This window comes from Equus przewalskii, chromosome 27 (genome assembly GCF_037783145.1).
Source record: "Equus przewalskii isolate Varuska chromosome 27, EquPr2, whole genome shotgun sequence".
Taxonomy (NCBI): Eukaryota; Metazoa; Chordata; class Mammalia; order Perissodactyla; family Equidae; genus Equus; species Equus przewalskii.
The window spans coordinates 33,263,454-33,281,591 of NC_091857.1; the positions used below are offsets into that span (position 1 = coordinate 33,263,454).

Consider the following 18,138-nt stretch of genomic DNA (forward strand, 5'->3'; position numbering starts at 1 on the left):
GGGATGGTTTTGTCCTTTTTTATGGCTGAGTAGTTGAACAAGAGAATTTTAACATTATAGTTAGTTTTATTCTGTAGTTCCTGTCTTAATGATTTCTATGACATTATACTTTTTGAAATCCTACCAAATGGATGTCATTACCCAGAGAAAGAGACTACAACTGGGCCTCATGTATTCTCATTCATAAGAGAAATAAGTAACAGAGCTGAAATTATAATTTTCATTTCCCTCATGAATCTGTTATTCTTATGTATGATGAAACTGCCTTATATATTTTTTTACTTTGTGAAATATTTTTCCCTAAAGCATTTGAATGTTAGTAGTATTTTTATAGTATAGTTATATGAATCTTGAAACAGGAAATATTTGACTCTGTACTTGATGGTGACCAATAATTAATTAGCCATCTCCAATGAGAAGAAGGCAAATTTTGTGCTGTTAACGTAAGTGTTAAAGAGAAATTAATCTTAAACATGAAGACCAGTTTTTCTGGTAGGTTCATTAGATGCTGGGCTGTATTACACCCATGGAAGTGGTTCTCTTCCTTATTCTGTTTTAATTATAAGCTAGATTTTATGATAGAAATAGAGGACCAATATCATGTATTGGGCACTCACGTGGGCTCGTTCCTGACTTTCTCTGGCTGTTCTCTCTTTATAATAGCACTGCAAGGTAGCTCCTGTTGTCCCTATTTTAGAAAGGAGTAAACCAAGGTTTCGAGAGGTTGATATTTCTGCAGTTTAGTACGTAGTAGAATTTAGGTGGGGAATCAGGTCTCTGATCTCCAAGCCCAGGTTTTCGTCCTGCCGTCTTGTTCTGTCCTTTAGTATCACTTTAATTTATTTGGTGACCCTCCCAGATCCTTCCTCGAATCTGAAGTTGTAGGTACTTCTTCTGCCTTGGAAACAAATGTGTTTGGCTAGAGGCATAACTGTAGTTTTGTTGCAATAAATTATTTACCACTTAAAAAAATCTTTTTTATAGAACAGCTTAAAATTCAGAAAATGAGGTCTGGTAAACTTTTAAAAAATTCTGGTTATCTACTGCATTTTAATTAATTTTATAAGAATAGCATTTCAAATATATTGTCTCATTTTAACATTTCATTCATGAGAGTCAAAATGTTAAGACAATTTAAATTCTTCATTTGTTATATTAGATACATTTTAGAAAGTAGTTTTCCAGGTTTTTGTTTTCAGACATTTTTATTGAACATTGTGTCAGGTACCCATGGTGCCTAATAATGTTTCTTGAATTGACTTGAATAATTATTAGACCTATTTGGAATGTGTTATGACGGAGCAATTGTTTTAACTGCAATGACAACTAATGTAATAATCAACAGGTATTTTTTTAATGCTAGAAAACTGAGATTAGATTCATAGCAAGCAGTGAATCTAAAGTTTTCTGAGGCATTTTATCAGTTACTTATTTTAAATTTTTATTTGATACATGTAAAAGATTACAAGAAATGTATTATTTAGAAAATAAAGTAATATAATGAACTTTATGGACCCACTTACCTAACCGAAGAATTAGAACATTAACAATATCGGTTTCTTTTTTTTTAAACAAATGTTCTCTCACTCTCTCCTAAAAATAAAATTTAGACAAGTATCACATAACTAAAGTTGTAACAGAAAACTGCAATTTGCTTGAAGAATTTAAAACTCAAAATTGTGCGGAGTGTATAGAGGTGAGAATAAATATTTACTTGTAAGTATATTTTAAGATTTGCTTGTTAGAAGTTTTCTGAACACTCAAGAAGTTTAATAAAACTGCTATCTGAAAAATATAAGAAACTAACATTCAATTATGTTTGAGGGAAAGTTTTAATAAATTTTTATTGGAATGTTTATTCTTTTGGAAGAGGAAAACAACACATTGATCAGAATTCTCTAGTATTATAGATTTTAAAAGAGTTAATTGAAAATTGAAATTTGATTAATTTTTTAGACTGAAAGGCTTTTAAGTACTTGAAGAAATATGATTTTCTTTGGTAACAGCTTCATCGAGTTGTAATTCACATGCCATACAATTCACTCATGGGAAATATACGATTTTAACTAAATTTTTAAAAAAAGATTTAGGAAAATATTTAATGTTCCATTTAATTCTCTAACTAAAGCCATTGATATGATCCAATTTATTTTAATTTGTTTATTTTGAAAATTTGAGTGAAGTGAAAAGTTTCACTTATATCTGTGGCATCTTTGATTTCAGTTTTGCTAACTTTGTTGCCCCATTTTGAGGGGGGGAGCAGTTAATCTAATCAACAATGCTTGTGTGTTATTGATTTATATATTGGTTTTTAAGCACTCAGGTTTATTAAATAATATCACATTTTCTAACCTAAAATTAAAATTCTACCTTACATCTACTTTTTTTCCTACCATATGACAGGTTTCATAAGGCATATTTAAAAGTTACCTGCCAAATACTGTACACAAAGAGATAAATTGTTAGTAATTATTCATAATGTAATGGTTTTACTTACATAATATTACTTTAACAGAGTTAGCATTGAGTCATTAGAAACAGTTTTCTTCGAATATATATACCAAAATATTGAATGTTGTATTCTCATTTTCTACATAAATAATCCCCAGGATATTTCTGATATCAAAGATAGAAATCCAGAAGCATTTTTCCAAAGTATTGGGGTTCTTGCTTGTTTTTTGATTTGTCTTCTTTCACCTTGGTTTCTCAGCAAGGAGAACTAATGAAAATGAAAGGAAATGAAGAGTTTTCCAAAGAGAGATTTGATATAGCTATTATCTATTACACCAGAGCCATTGAATATAGGTAAGAGCAAAATAGAACAATGAGGTGCTTTTTATGTAGCAGATCAGGTTAGAATGCTAGTCAGGAGAAATAAAAGCAAGATGAGGAGTTGGAGAATATCTTCAGCTCGCTATGTGGGATAGATTTTCTCACCCTCAGGTAGTAGAAGCTTAGAGATGGCCTGAGGAGATGAACTGAACCAAGTCGGATAACTCAAGCAAAATTGTGAATTTGCTTCCACCCTGCCCCATTTTCTTTGAGGCTTTCCAGTGCAGAGTCAAATGTTCTTTCTCGTTCTCATTTTGCCTTCAACTAATTCCTTCCAAATTATTAACTGACCAAAAAGGGTTAGTTGCTAATACTTAAGATGTCACCCATTCAGGGATTTTTGCTTTCAAAGAGGGAACTTTTAAAGGATAATAGTTGGAATTGTTGAGAGAATGCATCTGTTCTCTCTACTTCCTCTTTTGTTTGTTTGGCTGCTGGAATTTCGTAACATTCCTGTTAAGGGTGCCCCACCCTTGGGTCCTCCTGACATTGTAGCTGGGCCCCCTGATGTTACTAGTGCAGTATGTCTCATTTGATTGTCACATCTTCCTGTGAGCTAGACAGAAAGGTAGAACTAACTTCATTTTGAATACAGGGAAGTTTAGGTTGATTTGGACAAAATTACTCAGGGAGGACGCGAAGGAACCGCGACTTAACCAGTTAGGACTCCAAATCCTGTTCTTTCTGCTCTGCCGCACAGATGTCAAGTTTTTGAAAATTTCTTTGTGCCTTGTCTTTTCTATGTGACTTTGTTTGTTTCTTATGAAATGTCCTTTTCTGACTAAACATTATTTCTTTTAAAGACCTGAAAATCACCTTCTTTATGGTAACCGAGCTCTTTGTTTTCTTCGCACTGGACAGTTTAGGTAAGTTGGTTAGAGTACCCTAATCGTTGAACTGTTTTGCTCAATACTCGTTTTTGAGAAATGTTTCTGTTTTGCAGGTATGCAAGAAAATCCTTCAATAGTTCTGTGGCAGAAATAGTTAAATGGTTAAAAGAGGGCTTTTTTGACTTTATATGTAATAACAATGACAGCAGCAGCTGCTCTCAGGGGTAATATTGCATTATTTTAAGTACTTTACATATGTTATTTAATTCTCACAACACACTTAATAGGCAGGTATTGTTATCCTCCACATTTACATTTGGACAAACTTATACCATTAGTAAGTAGTGATGCCAGGATTTGAACACAGATCTTATCTGGTGATGTCAAAGACTGTGTTTATAACACCTATAATATATTACCTCCTTTTGCTCTGTTAATCTGTATAGTTGTGGAGGAAGAATTTTTGCTCTATTTTTTCCCCTCTCTTTAACTTGGCATGAAAAAATTAAGGAAATGTTCTTCATAAGTGAAAGAAAGAAAAGAAGTCTCATGGTTTAACTGTAGGAGTGAAATCATAATTAGTTCGTAGTTCCTTATGTTGAACTGAGCTTTTATTTGTTAGTTGAGAAAGATTGTTGACACTGCACCAAGATTTTGTTGTCCCTAAGTTTAAAATTTTTAGGACATAAATTGTAAGCATTAATTTGAGCACTGTAGACTGTTATATTTAGTTCTGTCCTGCCTCAGTGTAAGAAGAGTAGAGGGTGGCTTCAAGAATATATTCACTCAGTAGAAGAAGATTAAAAACAAAACAAACTAAAAACCGAGTTGGAGCCTGAGATCCTCAGAATAAAGCTGCGTAGACATAAGGTCCTGCTTAGTTATTAGCTATAATTCCTATTTGCAGCTGACCTTTTTTGCCCAAAATAAAAAGAAAACCTGAAAAGTGATGTAATTCTCACTGTCCATGAAGAAAGAGGATGCCACTTGCTCAGGTGAAACAGTGTTTTCCTCGTGTTTAGTTGTGAAAGAAATTTCTTTTTTTTTAAAGATTGGCACCTGAGCTAACAACTGTTGCCAATCTTCTCCTCCCCCCTCCAAACCCCCCAGCACATAGTTGAGTATTTTTAGTTGTGGGTCCTCCTAGTTGTGGCATGTGGGACACCGCCTCATCGTGGCCTGACGAGTGGTGCCATGTCCGCGCCCAGGATCTGAACCGGCGAAACCCTGGGCCATCGAAGCTGAGTGCGTGAACTTAACCACTTGGCCACGGGGCCAGCCCCACTGGAAGAACTTTCTTATATGGCTTACAAGTAATATGAATTAAGTGATAGAGTAGAGAAGAACCTCAGCAACATTCCTATTCAAAGCAAAAAACTCCTTGAAAGTGCACTTTTGGGTTTCACAGATAATTTTTTTGGAAAGTTTTCTCATGAAAGAAGAGTCTGATGTCAGTTGTTGTTAGTGAAAGCACTTATGTTGGGATGTGGGAGAGTGGGAGTGGGGAATATAGTATATTCCCAGTATGTAGCTTTTAAAAATAACACTTATGTTTTTCTTTTATTATAAACAGAATACATTCTCATGGTAGAAAATTTGGAAAATACAAGAGTTTAAAAAGAAGAAAATAAAAATCACCAGTAATCCAACCACCTCGGAGAATACCTCTGTATTAACGTTATGCAGCTTTTAGATGGCTTAAGCCATGGATAAACCGAGGCTTTCTAGACTAGAGGAATGGATGGGCTTGACAGTCTTCCATCAATACCACTGTCCTCAACTGATTCTGACAAGAAATGAGCTGCAAATGTCTTTAAGTTATTGCCTCTGGCTAGGTCCAGAATTGCAGATATCCTATGCTGTTTGAAGGTGAATCTGTATGCTTTCAAGATGAATAGGTTGGCAACTTGACTAGCCTCTTGTGAAAAACCCAGGCGCCCATCTGAAACCTTGATTGGGCGGAAGGTCATCCACTCTGCGTAGGGGAGCTCCGAGAGCTGAGAGGCAAACCAAGGTGTTTCTGCCCTCTCTCACGAGTGTTGAATGCTAGACACTTGAGGAGCCTCCTAAAACTGCTGCGAAGGAGGTGCATCAAAGTAGAAATACAGAAGCCAGGTAGCCTGGTGAGGTCAAGGTCAAGAGCAGGGTTGTACATCCATCCTTGTACCTCGTTCCTGATGGTCTAGCTTGTGGTTCAACACCATCGAAGTTTTCACTAGAGGCAGGTCAGCAGCATTCCTTCTTGGGCAATCGCCAATATATATTGAATGCCTATTTAATGTCAGAAGCATTGTACCACACTGATTTTGGCTGGTGTTTCCGTCCTCAGACGTAGTTTGTATGACTTGCTCAGTAATGTAGGAGTATGTTTTCTGAGTCCATGGTACATATAACTCCTGATCAAGTGAGTAGATGATGTGACTTCAGAAAGAACACATTGCCAGTGATTCAGACATGCGGTTGGCACAGGAGGACCTGTGCCTTTTAGCTGAGTTACCAATGTTGAGAAATCTTGAAACTCTCACATCTGAGGGTTGGTAGATCTGTCATGGGAATCTGGCTGAGCAGCTGCCGGGGCAGATGGGGGAAAAGCATCTAACCTCCCTGGCGCTGTTCTGAGCACTTTATGTATATTAAGTCATAAAACCCTCAAAACCTTGTGAGGTAGGTGCTGCTGTCTCTATGGATGAGGAAACAGGCATGAGGAGGTCAAGCCAAGTGTCCTCAGACACTAGGTGGGTGTGATGGAGCCAGAATTTGAACCCAGGCAGCCTGGATGCAGAGTCTCTACTATTGATCACCATGGGAAGGTGAAGATAGAATCAAAGGGCAATTTGAAAGTTGAAAAAAAATTAAATAAATGCTCCAAATAGCCAGTAAACATGGTTATCCTTACAGAACATGCCAATTCAAAACTATGAGTCTCTCTTTTATATCCATCAGATTGGCAAAAGTTAAAAAAAACCTCACAGTACCAAATGTTTGAGAGGATGTGGAACACAGGAAACTTTCATACTCAGCTGGAGGAAGTGTAAATTGGTGCAATCACTTTGGAGAGCAATTTGGCAAGGTGAAGATGTGCATACTCAGCAGCCCACCTCTAGGCTCATACTCTCCCAACTCAAGTGTGTACCCAAGAAGATGTGTACAAGCCTTCATTACAGCATTGTTTGTAAGAGTAAAGAAATGGAAACAACCTAAATGTCCATCAGTAGGGGAATGGATAAATTATGGTATATTCATACAATGGAATTCTATACAGCAGTTAAAATGAATGCGTTGTTGAGTGAAAAAGCAAGTTGCAGAATGATTTGTACAGTATGATGCCATTTATATAATGTTTAAAAATATGCAAAATGATATGCATATCCATAATTAATACATAGTATGTATTAAAAATGTTTAAAAAATGCATGGGTATGTTAAACGCCAGGGGAGTGACTGTCTCTGGGGAGGGAAGGATGGGAAAGACAGTACGCAGTGGATGTCAACTGTAACAGACTTCTGCAAAAAGATCTGAAGTAAATATGGCAAAATGTTAAGATCTTGCTAAGCTGGTTACATGGGTGTTGATTATGTTAATGTTTTTCTCTGTACTTTTATGTATACTTGAAATATCTGATAAAAAGTAACACTGTAATTAAAGATGCATATGATAAGATGAAAAAAGGAAAACAATGATCACTAACATCAAGGATAAAATAGGTGAAAAATAATCTTGAAAGGAGAGAAATATAAATATTTTAGGACCAAGGTGGGGAGCCTGAGGTGAGGTATGTGTGGGGAAAATGCTTCATTCAGAAATGGTCAAGGTGGTGGTGGTGGTGGTGGTTTTAGTGCCAGATAGTCACACAGTTTGTAAATCAGACCACTTTTGGGTGGATATAGGTGAGGCCAAGAGCCAATCGGAACCCTGTCGTTCGTCAGAGATGTGCACCTCGAGGTCTGCGGATGTCACGTGGGAAGTATGCGGAATGGAGTTGGAGTGAGGGAGGGGTGGGTGGAATATTCTGCCTCCTGCCACAGCTTCTCCCTGCTGAATCCTTCAGGCTGAAGGATGTGTGCAGTGTTTCCCAGAATGACTGGTTTGGATGAGATCTGTCCTTTTTATTCCGGTCTTCTAGAAGTTCAGCTTTCAAAAACAATTTGGTAGTAATAGGGCATTTGAGTGATAGTTTTAATTGAAATAATTAGAAATTTTTAAGTTTAGAGGAGAATCTGCAAAAAGCAATGAGGCATATCTCTAGCTTCTGTAGTTACAAGGTTGTGCAAAGTATATGATTAGGCTTTGCTACTTACTGTTTAATTCATTCATGTGGGACTCACATGTGGAAATTTGAGTTGTTTGGTGGGATGTGATAAATTGTATGAAGGGAAATGTAATTGGAGAAAGTGAAAGCTTACCCTTGGATGTTTTTTTCAATTTACTTTGGAAAATTATGGAATTTTTTAACTTGATATTTGCTTTGACCTTTTCATGTGTAACTTTACCCATCATATGATATTCCTTCTATTAGATTTCAACTTGTGATTAATAGCAGACAGATAGACTTTAAATGACTTCTTTTTTTTTCTGAATTTCTCCAAGGCCAGAGGTATAAATCAAGTCAGTTTTATGTTTCTGTGAGGGTTTTAAAAATCTTAGTGTGTGTGTGTAGCTTTAGTGCAAGTATGTTGATTTGGTGAGTAATTCCTCATTCTAGTCTCTTACTTGTGTGATTTCTGTATTTTTACTTACAACCTGCTGAATTTGCTTCTGAAGAACATATTTATTTTTTTCAATCTTCTTTAGGGTGCACCTATCTTCCTTTTTAAAAAGCAGTAACAAATGCACATCATGAAAAGTTAAGAGTACAAAAGGATAAACTCAAAACTTTTGCCTGGCTCAGACCCCTGCCTTAATTTGTCTTCTTAGATCCTAAAGTATTTCTATAATTTACGCTGATACAAGCATTTATGTTGAACCAAACGGAGTTGCCTTTTTTTGTAAGTCAGAATATAGGCACATTCGTTTGGTTCAATGTATATATCTTATTTTTTCTTAACACTGATAGGAGCATACTGTACACACTGTTGTACGTCTTTTTTAATATCTAAATCTTGGAGCTTGTTGCATATCAGCGTATATAGAGATCTACCCTTGTTCTTATTCATGGCTGAGTAGTCTTTTATTCGATGAGTTATTTGTCCTTTAGTTAGTTTGTATTAGAATATAGATTGTTTCCAGTTTAAAAAATTATATACAGCTCTGTGATGATTATCATTTTACTTATGTTCTACTGTCAGGTGCAAGTATATCTGTAGGATAAATTCTTAATAAATTTCTTTTACTTGGATGAAAGAGCATGTATAATTTTAATTCCAGACACTAACTTTTGATTTAAAATGTATGTGGGTATTCAGTTGATGGTTTTTAGTCACTGCATATTTGTTACATCTGAATCCTGCTTTTGTTGCTTCATTGTAAAATCTGGAAACTTGGGAGTAGTATTCCTATTTCTTTGTTAGTCTGCTCAGGCCCTGAAAATGTTGATTTACAATAGGTGGGAAAAAAGTGATAACCCTTTTATCACTTGCAAAGTTCTTACATACATAATTTGTTGTGGTTGCAAGAGTCTAAATAGCATCTTCTTCCCCTCCCAAGTCCAGAATCAGTTAAGAGATGGAAGCAGAAGACAGGCAAATGGTGACCCAACCTTGCCTCTATTACGGATACAGTTGTTGGAGAACAGGGCCTTAAGTCTGATAGCCAGGGGACTTGGTATTAGTTTATCCATGGTCACAGACAACTGGGCAGTAAGGGCCCTTGTGAACTTCAAGCTTGGAGGAAAAGGGAATCTGGAGTTACTGTTGGTGTTTGAGATCTGAACCAGTAAGAAAAGGAAGAGGCTGAGCCACATGCGATTGAGGCCCCTCCCCCACCATCAGATAAGTTATTATTTATCTCCCTGGGAAAAGTTAGGGGTGGCGAGAGGAGAGAGCTCAGGAGTGATTAATCTAGCAAACCTACATGGAGGCTAGAGGAGGCGGACATAAGTGGTCTAGCCTAACACATTTTAGGGCAAAATGTAGCATATTGTGTATGAGGAAATAGATGGGGGGGGCTGGAGAAATAAAAATTTTGCTATGTGAACTCTTATTTCTTACCCTCTATTCAGCCTTCTTGCCATTATGTCGCACAGTTTTCAAGAGTAAATATCCATTTGTATGTCTTCAGTTTTCCCGTTTTCATAGATGTATGGTGCAGGGTATTGCTGCCGTTAATGTCGTACCTGCTCTCTAGAGTATTTAGACCCTGGGCTGCAGTGGTTTGGGTAGGCCGTAACACCATGAAATTTACTGTGCCCACTTTGCTTTAGTAGTACAATGTGGTCATATGCTAGTAAACGTGGCAATGTGATAATATTATATACATATATTAATAAATATTGTGATACTTACAGTGATTATAATAGTAATGTAATACTATGGTTATATTGTAGAATTGTATATTATATCATTAATTATAATAATGTAACATTCAACATTGATTCAACAAATATTATTGGGGTTCTGTTTATGGATATGTCAGGAATGAGCAAAAACAAGATATAGCGCCTGTATTCTAGATAGTAGGCCAGCAGTGTGAAGGTCTGTGGTGGGAAGGAGCATGTTGCATTCATGGAATTAATAGTGTGCCATGTGGCCTCAATACAGAGAAGGAAGGAGAGAAGTAGTCAGGGGCTAGAACAAGGAGGGTCTTATAGGCTACGTTAGGGCTGTTGGCCTTTGAGAGCGTGGAGAAGAGAGTAAAGGATTTTGAACTGAGGGGGCAGCATGATTAGTACCTTAAAAAGAGCAGTCTAGTTGCAGTGAGAACAGGTTTGCAAGGGAGGCAGCATGAGTGGGGTTGGCAGGCTGTGGCAGTACTCTAGGCCAGATGATACAGGCTTGGAGCAGAGTAGTGGCAGTGGAAATGGAGAAGTGGAAGGATTCGAGATATTTTAGAGGTAAAATTGACAGAATTTGCTGATGGTTTGGTGCTGAGAAGCAAGGGAGAAGATGGTGTTTGGAGGTTTCTGCCTTCAGCAGCTTCATGGATTACAGGCCCAGTCTCTGACACTGGGATCACTGGAAGAGAGAGATTTGTAGGAAGTAGAATTTGACTTCACTCTTGGACGTACTGAGTTGAAGTGCCCTTGAAGGATCTCAATTGGAATGTCATGTAGGCAGTGGGTTACTGGGTCTGGGATGTAAAGGAAAGGTTTGGGCAGGAGACACATATTTGGAATAGTTAACCTAGATGATTTGAAGTTGTAGATGTGGGTAAGATTGCCTAGAGAGAATCACTTGAGCTTTAAAGAAATACCTGCAACCCAGAGATTCTGATTTAATTAATTGGGCATTGGGTTTTTAAAAGCCCTCCAGATCCTACTAATGTGCAACCAAGGTTGAGATCTAGTCTAGAGAGAGTGAGCTGAGATTAGAAGAGGAGCTAGAACTGAGCCTTGAAGGACACAGATAGTGGCCAATTAGAGAAGGATGAACCTGCATGGGAGACTGTTAAGAGGTGGCCAGAGAGGTAGGAGAAAATCTGTATGTGTGGTATCATGGAAGTAAGAGAAAGAGTGGCCGGCAGTGCCTGTTGCTGCTGAGAAGCCAGATGGGATTTGGATTTAGCAATATGGACATCTTTTAGTTAACCTGGGGAGAGCTGTTAGTGGGAAGCTTGGAACAGACGCTGGATTGGAGTGGGTTGAGAAATGAGAGTGAGGAAATGGAGACCCCCAGCATAGACAGCGGTAAAAGGTATTTGGGGAGAGGCAGTGAGGAGCAGAAGAGGTGTGCCATTGTATTAGGATGTTTTTGGCTGCAAATAACAGAAAACCAGTCTGATTCAACTGGTTTAAATGATGAAGAAAACTTACCTCCTTCAAGAGTTTCATAAGAAGTTGACTTTAGGGTTGTGAATTTAGTGGCTCAACAGTGTCATCAAAGACCTAGGTTTTTTCAGGCCCCACTGTGTGACTTGGGCCTCAGGCTGTCCCCTTAGGATGGCAGGATGGCTGCTGTAATTCAGACATCAAATCAGGTATTACAGTCTCCAGCAGAAGGATGACTTTTTCTTGTAATCTTAAAAAAAAATCTTAATACACATACTGAAAAGTGTACAGTTCATAAGCGTATAGGTTGAATGTTCAGAATCCGAACAATTATAACCAGCACCCAGAGCACAACTGCAATAACCTCGGAAGTCCCCATTATTCCTCCTTCCAGTCACTACCCACCTTCTCCCCCAGGGTAACTACTATCCTGACTTGTAACACCATAGGTTAATTTTCCCTGTTTTTGTGCAATATAAGCAGAATCATACGGTATGTGTTCTTTTATGTTTGGCTTTCAGCTTTTTTTTTGAGATCCATATTGTTTGCATGAAGTTGTAAAGTGTTCATCCATTGCATGAATATAGCACATTTTATCCATTCTATTGTTGATGGGCATTTGGGTAGTTTCTAGTATTTGGTTTTACAGATAGTTTCACTGTGAACATGTGTATTCATTTCTGTTGAGTATATAATCAAGGAGTGGAGTTACCGGGACAGAGGGCATGCTTTATATTCAGCTTTAGTACATAATTTCCAACATGGTTGTGTCGTTTTACACTCCTACCAGCAGCATATGAGAGTTTCAATTCCATGTCCTCACAGTTAATTTGTATTATTTCATTTATACATTCTGGTGGGTGTGTAGTGATATAGTGCTGTGATTTTAATTTACATTTCCTTAAGTTGATTAAGGATATTTAATTTGAGCATCTTTTCATATGCTTATTGACCACTTTGATATTCTGTTTTGTGAAGTGCCTGTTTGAATCTTTTAATTTTTTTTTTTTTAGTTGAATGTCTTATTCATTAGTAGGAGGTTTTTTTAAAAAATCCTGGCTATAAGTTATTGGTCAAATATATGTATTACAAACATCTCACACTCTTGGCTTGCCTTTTCACTCTTGATGTTTTCTTTTCACGAACAGAAATTACTGTTTTTAATATGGTACAGTTTATCACTTTTTCCTTTATGGTAAGCACTTTTTGTGTTCTGTTTATAATCTGCCTGCTCTAAGGTCACGAAAATGTTCTGTGTTTCTTCTGAAAGCTTGATTGTTTAACTCTGATATTCAGATCTATAGTCCATCTCGAGTTGGTTTTGTATTGAGTGCGGGGTAGGGTTCAAGATTCATATGAATGTCTAGTTGACCCAGCACCAGGTTTGTCCTAAGCTAACATCTGTTGCCAGTCTTCCTCCTTTTTACTTCCCGCACCCTCCCTTTCCCCCAGGCAGAGCCCCAGTACGTAGTTGTATATTCTAGTTGTAAATCCTTCTAGTTCTTCTCTGTGAACCATTGCCACAGTATGGCTACTGACAGATCAGTGGTGTGGTTCTGACCCGGGAACCAAACCTGGGCCACTGAAGCGGAGCGTGCCAAACTTTAACTGTTAGGCCTTCAGGGCTGGCTCCCAACACCATTTCTTAAGAGTACATTTTCTCCATGCAGTGCAGTGTCACCTTTCTCTTAGAGATCAGGTGACTGTATGTAAGGATCTCTTTCTGATTTCCTGATACGTAAGGTCCTATTCTGTTGGTCAGGTCATTTATCTTCAGATACCTTTTTAAAAATATATATATAGCCTTTTAGTAGGTATTGCTATCTAGTGGTATAAGTTACCTGGTTTTGTTCTTCCTTGTGATCTTTTTTTAAGAGTGATGAGTCCCCTCAGATCCCATTGGCCAGCACTGGGTCGTGTGACTACCCCTAAACCAATCAATGGAAAGGAGAGTGGGATTGCCATAATTGACTTAAACTAATTAGGAGTTATCTCTAAATCTTGTTGTAGTGAAATAGACCCTCTCAACAAAAGTCTAATAACCAGGTAGAGGAGGGGATAGCTGTTGAATAGGCTGCCAGCAGTGCTGAGGGTTTAAGATACATTTTTATTTGTTTTTTGAAGAGGAGAGAGCTGAACTTATTAAAAGTTGATAGGATGTTACACACCAATGTGAACGTATTTAATGCCACTGAACCATACATTTGAAATGGTTCAGATGGTAAATTGTTTGTATAAAGAATTAGTATTCATGTGAATGTGAAATGATGAACTAGCGAATCTTAACGTAGGTAAATAAGGAAGTAAAAAGAAAAGAAAGTGGATAAGTCAGTGAGTTGGGCACCCTGAGGAGATGGTAGGAATAGGTGAACAAGTAAGGAAGGAGCTATGTTATGGGGGAGAGTGGGATGCCTGGAGTTTGAACATTTTTGAGTGGCGATCAGTTCCCTGGGTGGGTGGCAGTGTGTGTGGCTGAGCTGGGGTAGAGGAGAACGTCGTTGAAGATAAGGAAGCCAGGAACCTGAGACACTAAGTGTTGGATCTGTTAGTACTTACAGTTTACAAAGTACTGTGCTTTAACATAGTACTTGACTTAGTATCTACCTCTAAACAGGAAGAACAGCATTATTATCCTCGTTTTACAGATGAGAAAGTGGGCCCAAGGAAGTTAATAACTTCCTGACAGCCCCAAGGAGAAGTAGTGATCGAGTGAACTTAACACTCCCAACCCCATCTCCTGTCCCGACTTTCGTGCTCTGTCCACTGTAGCTTTGCTAGTGTGTGTGTGAAAGATCTGGGAGTTTCATTTTTGGAGATCAGATCATGTCTTGCTGACATGTAAAAATAGTGCAAAAAAACTATACAGATAACAACAAGGAGTTAGACATAAATAAGATGTAGAGAAGGTATTTGAAAGGAATACTCTACAAATATTAAAACTAGTTATTCCTGGGTAGTTGTGATTGTGACTCTGGGTGACTTTTTTCCTTTGTTTTACTTTTCTGTATTTTCCAAATTTCCTATAATGGACATATGTTATATGGATTTTTAAAAATTAAAAAATTATTTTTTAACTAGGTTATATATGGAAAATTCAAAAAGTGCCAGTATATGCACAGTGTATAGTGCCTTTATTAAAAAAATGAAAATGTTTGAATTTTTTATTTCTTGCTTTTTTTTTTTTTAGAAATGCACTTGGTGATGGAAAGAGAGCCATTATTTTGAAGAACAATTGGACAAAGGTAGGTTTCTTTTATATTTTACATTGGGCAAATAATGCCATGCAACTTTGTGAAAAATCTGTTTACAGGGTATAAATCTGTATGTAAAAATGCTGGGTAAAATAATGCAGAGCTCAAGAATGTGACAGGGGCATCTTCAGTTCCATAACGAGAAAGAAGACTTAGCTCAGAAGTGGGAGGCCATGTGTGTCTGAGGAGGATGAGTAGCCCACAGGGATCTTGAGAATCTTGAGGGTAGCTTAGTGAGTGAGATGCCAGCACCACATTCTGGATGGATTAAAGACCTAATTCTGAAAAACGAACCTTAAAGCTCAGAAGAAACTATAGGAGACTATCTTTACTTAACACATAATGCACAAATCACTGGAGAGAAAAACGCTGATAAATTTGACTGTAAAAACTTGTGTATGTCAAGAGATACATGAATGAAATTATAGTCTGGGAGGAGATAATTTGTCATATATGTAGCATATCTAACTGATGGGATTTGTATCCAGAATATGTGAAAAACTGAAATAAGTAAGAAACCCAGTAGAAAATGGGCCAATAAAATAAAGGTGCATTTCACAGAAGAGGAATCCTGAATGGGCAATAGAAATAAACTATGTTCTATTTCCTAGTAATTAAAATTGTCCAGAGATAGAACAACAAAACCAAGAGAGCAGAATAGAGAGCCTCCAAGCAGATCCACATGTCCATGAGTACCTAAAACAGCGTGATGTTGTTTGGGTCCTTCACACTGGCAGAAATGGAAGAGACCAGTAGTCCTGAGTATGGGTGAGCGTGTGTGCTGACGGGAACCCTCAGTAAACTGGGGGGGGGAGAATTGGTTACAACCAACTTGGAGAGCACTATGATGTGCATACGCCCTAATTACTTGATTCTGTGTGTGTGTACCTCACAAACTTTCTTGCATACCTGCACATGGTGAGATGTACAAGATTGGACACTGCAGCATTTTAATGGCACAGAACTGCAAATACCTAGATATCCATTAATAAAGCAGTGGGTGGTAGTATTTTCACTTGATCAGAATTGTTACTATGATCTATCTGATCTGTTCCCTATCTTTAACACCTGTTATTTCTCCGACCTCACTCCTGCTCTGTGCCTTGTTCACTCTGTGTTGGCCTCCTCACTTTTCCTTAAACGTGCCAGGCCCACTCTCAGTTTGTACTTGCTCTTCCCTCTGCCTGGAATTAGAATGCCTTTCCCCAGAGCATGAGCTAGCTCCTGTATTTCCTTTCATTGTTTGCTGAACGTCCTCTTCTCCATGAAACCTTCCCTGGACACGTTACTAAAATGCCAGACCTTCCCTTTCCTAGACATTTTCTGTCATCTTCCTGCTTTACTTTTTCCCCTCTGAGCATTTATCACTACTGAACATACTCTATGTATTATTCAAGTTCTTTTTAAGGTGAGTCCTCCAGGACAGTGTGAGCTCCATGAGGAAAGGTATTTTTGTTAGTTTAGTTCACGCTTGAATCTGGACTGCCTGACAAGCTGTCTGGCCCAAAGCAGGCACTCATCAGTAAATCTTGGTTGACTTAGGGAGTAAATGAGTTGAATACTAGATTGCAATTGAAATGAGTTAACTGGTTTATCAACATTTATAGATTCAAAAAACAGTGTTGAATGAAAGAAGCAATAAAAGCATAATATAGGCTAGAAAAATACCTCTGAAATCTTGATAGTATTTCCTTCTGGGCAGTGAGAGAAGAGGGAAAAATCAGAGAGGGTACGAAGGAGATTTCAGGCATATCTGCATAGTTTTATTTCTTTCATTATAAAGGAATCTCAAGCAAATCTCACGGACTGTTAACAGTTAATTCTGGGTCTTTGTTATATTAATCTGTTTTCCTAAATCATAAAAATGTCTGAAATTTTTTTAAGTAGAATTTCAAATAAGACACAGACAGACATATGTTTCCGACTTCATTCCTGGCTTTACATAATTCGTTTATAAACTAGAGTGAGTAGAATCATAGGACTTTAGAGCCCCAAAACAGTGATTCAGGTGGCCTAGGAGTGTGTCAGAGTCTGGGGATTGTAAAACTCCCCAAGTGGACCTCTGCATCCAAATTTTGGAGTCACTTTTTAAATGCCTCATTTTATAGATGAAGAAATTGAGTCACAAAAAGGTAAAGTGAGTTTTGCAAGGTGTCATTGCAAGTAAAAGACAAAACTGGGTTGAGACTCCAGCATTGGATGTGCTTCTTATTTGAGGATGATCAGTTTGCTGCTGTTTTCACTGAATCATTATGCTTGAAACAGAATCTTTGCTGATCACTGAACCTGGCCTTTGGCTCTATAAATATTTACAGAATGAATGGATGATAAAATTCTTAAAACTGAATCCCAGCCTATGATACTGGTTTTCCAGAGATAACTTTTGCTATTTCACTCTATTTTCAACTGAGAAAGAGAGTACTGAAACTGTCTGACTTGGAGGACTTTATTTACAATCTTTATTCCTGACTTAATTGATCAAACATAAAATATTCACTAATTTTTAAAGACTTTTTTAGATTCACAGCAAAATTAAGAGGAAGGTAAAGATATTTCCCATAAACCCTGTGTCCCCACAGATGCGTAACCTTCCCTGTTATCAGCATCCCCCAACAGAGTGGGACATTTGTGAAAATTGATGCAACTAATGTGCACACGTTATAATCACCCAAAGTCCATAGTTTATCTTAGGGTTCACTCCCCAGGTATTGTACATTCTGTGGTTTTGGACAAATGTATACTGACGTGTATCCACCATTATGGTTTATATAGAATGTTTTCACTGTCCTAAAAATCCTCTGATCTGCTTTTCCGTCCTTTTCCCCAAAACCTTGGCAACCAATGATCTTTTCACTGTTTCCATAGTTTTGCCTTTTCCTGAATGTCGTATAGTTGGAATCATACAGCATGTAGCCTTCTCACTTTGGCTTTTTTCATTTAATAATGTGCATTTAAGTTTCTTCCATCTCTTTTCATGGCTTGGTAGCTCTGTCTTTTTAGTGCTGAGTAATATTACATTGTCTAGATATACCACGGCTTAGTTATTCATTCACTGGAAGGACATCTTGGTTGCTTCCAAGCTTTGGCAGTTATGAACAAAGCTGCTATAAACATCTGTGTGCAGGTTTTTGTGTGGACATAAGTTTTCATCTCCTTTGGGTCAGTACCAAGGAGTACAGTTACTGGATCGTCTGGTAAAAGTATTTAGTTTTTTAAAGAAAACGCCAAACTGTCTTGCAAAGTGACTGTACCATTTTGCATTCCTACCAACAGTGAATGAGAATTCCTGTTGCTCCCCATACTTCCCAGCATTTGGTGGTGTCACTGTCCTGAATTTTGGCCATACTAATAGATGTGTAGTGG

The 18,138-nt window shown here is 37.6% G+C and overlaps 1 protein-coding gene across 25 annotated transcripts in view; it reads left to right on the forward strand.

Moving 5' to 3' along the window:
* Nucleotides 1-18,138, forward strand: part of TTC3 (tetratricopeptide repeat domain 3) — a 150,250-nt gene that overhangs the window by 18,521 nt on the left and 113,591 nt on the right. For 14 of the 25 annotated variants that reach the window (XR_011533951.1, XR_011533947.1, XR_011533950.1 and 11 more), the window contains 4 exons: nucleotides 1,611-1,696; nucleotides 2,711-2,805; nucleotides 3,636-3,698; nucleotides 14,712-14,766. Coding sequence is in view for 7 of the 25 variants with exons in the window: in XM_070597636.1 (XP_070453737.1) it covers nucleotides 1,611-1,696; nucleotides 2,711-2,805; nucleotides 3,636-3,698; nucleotides 14,712-14,766 (299 nt within the window). In the remaining 18 variants the exon portion in view is untranslated. Of the gene's footprint in view, nucleotides 1-1,610; nucleotides 1,697-2,710; nucleotides 2,806-3,635; nucleotides 3,699-5,765; nucleotides 5,888-10,190; nucleotides 12,720-14,711; nucleotides 14,767-18,138 lie in introns of those variants that run through there. The other 11 variants (XM_070597645.1, XM_070597644.1, XM_070597647.1 and 8 more) reach the window with 5 other exon arrangements.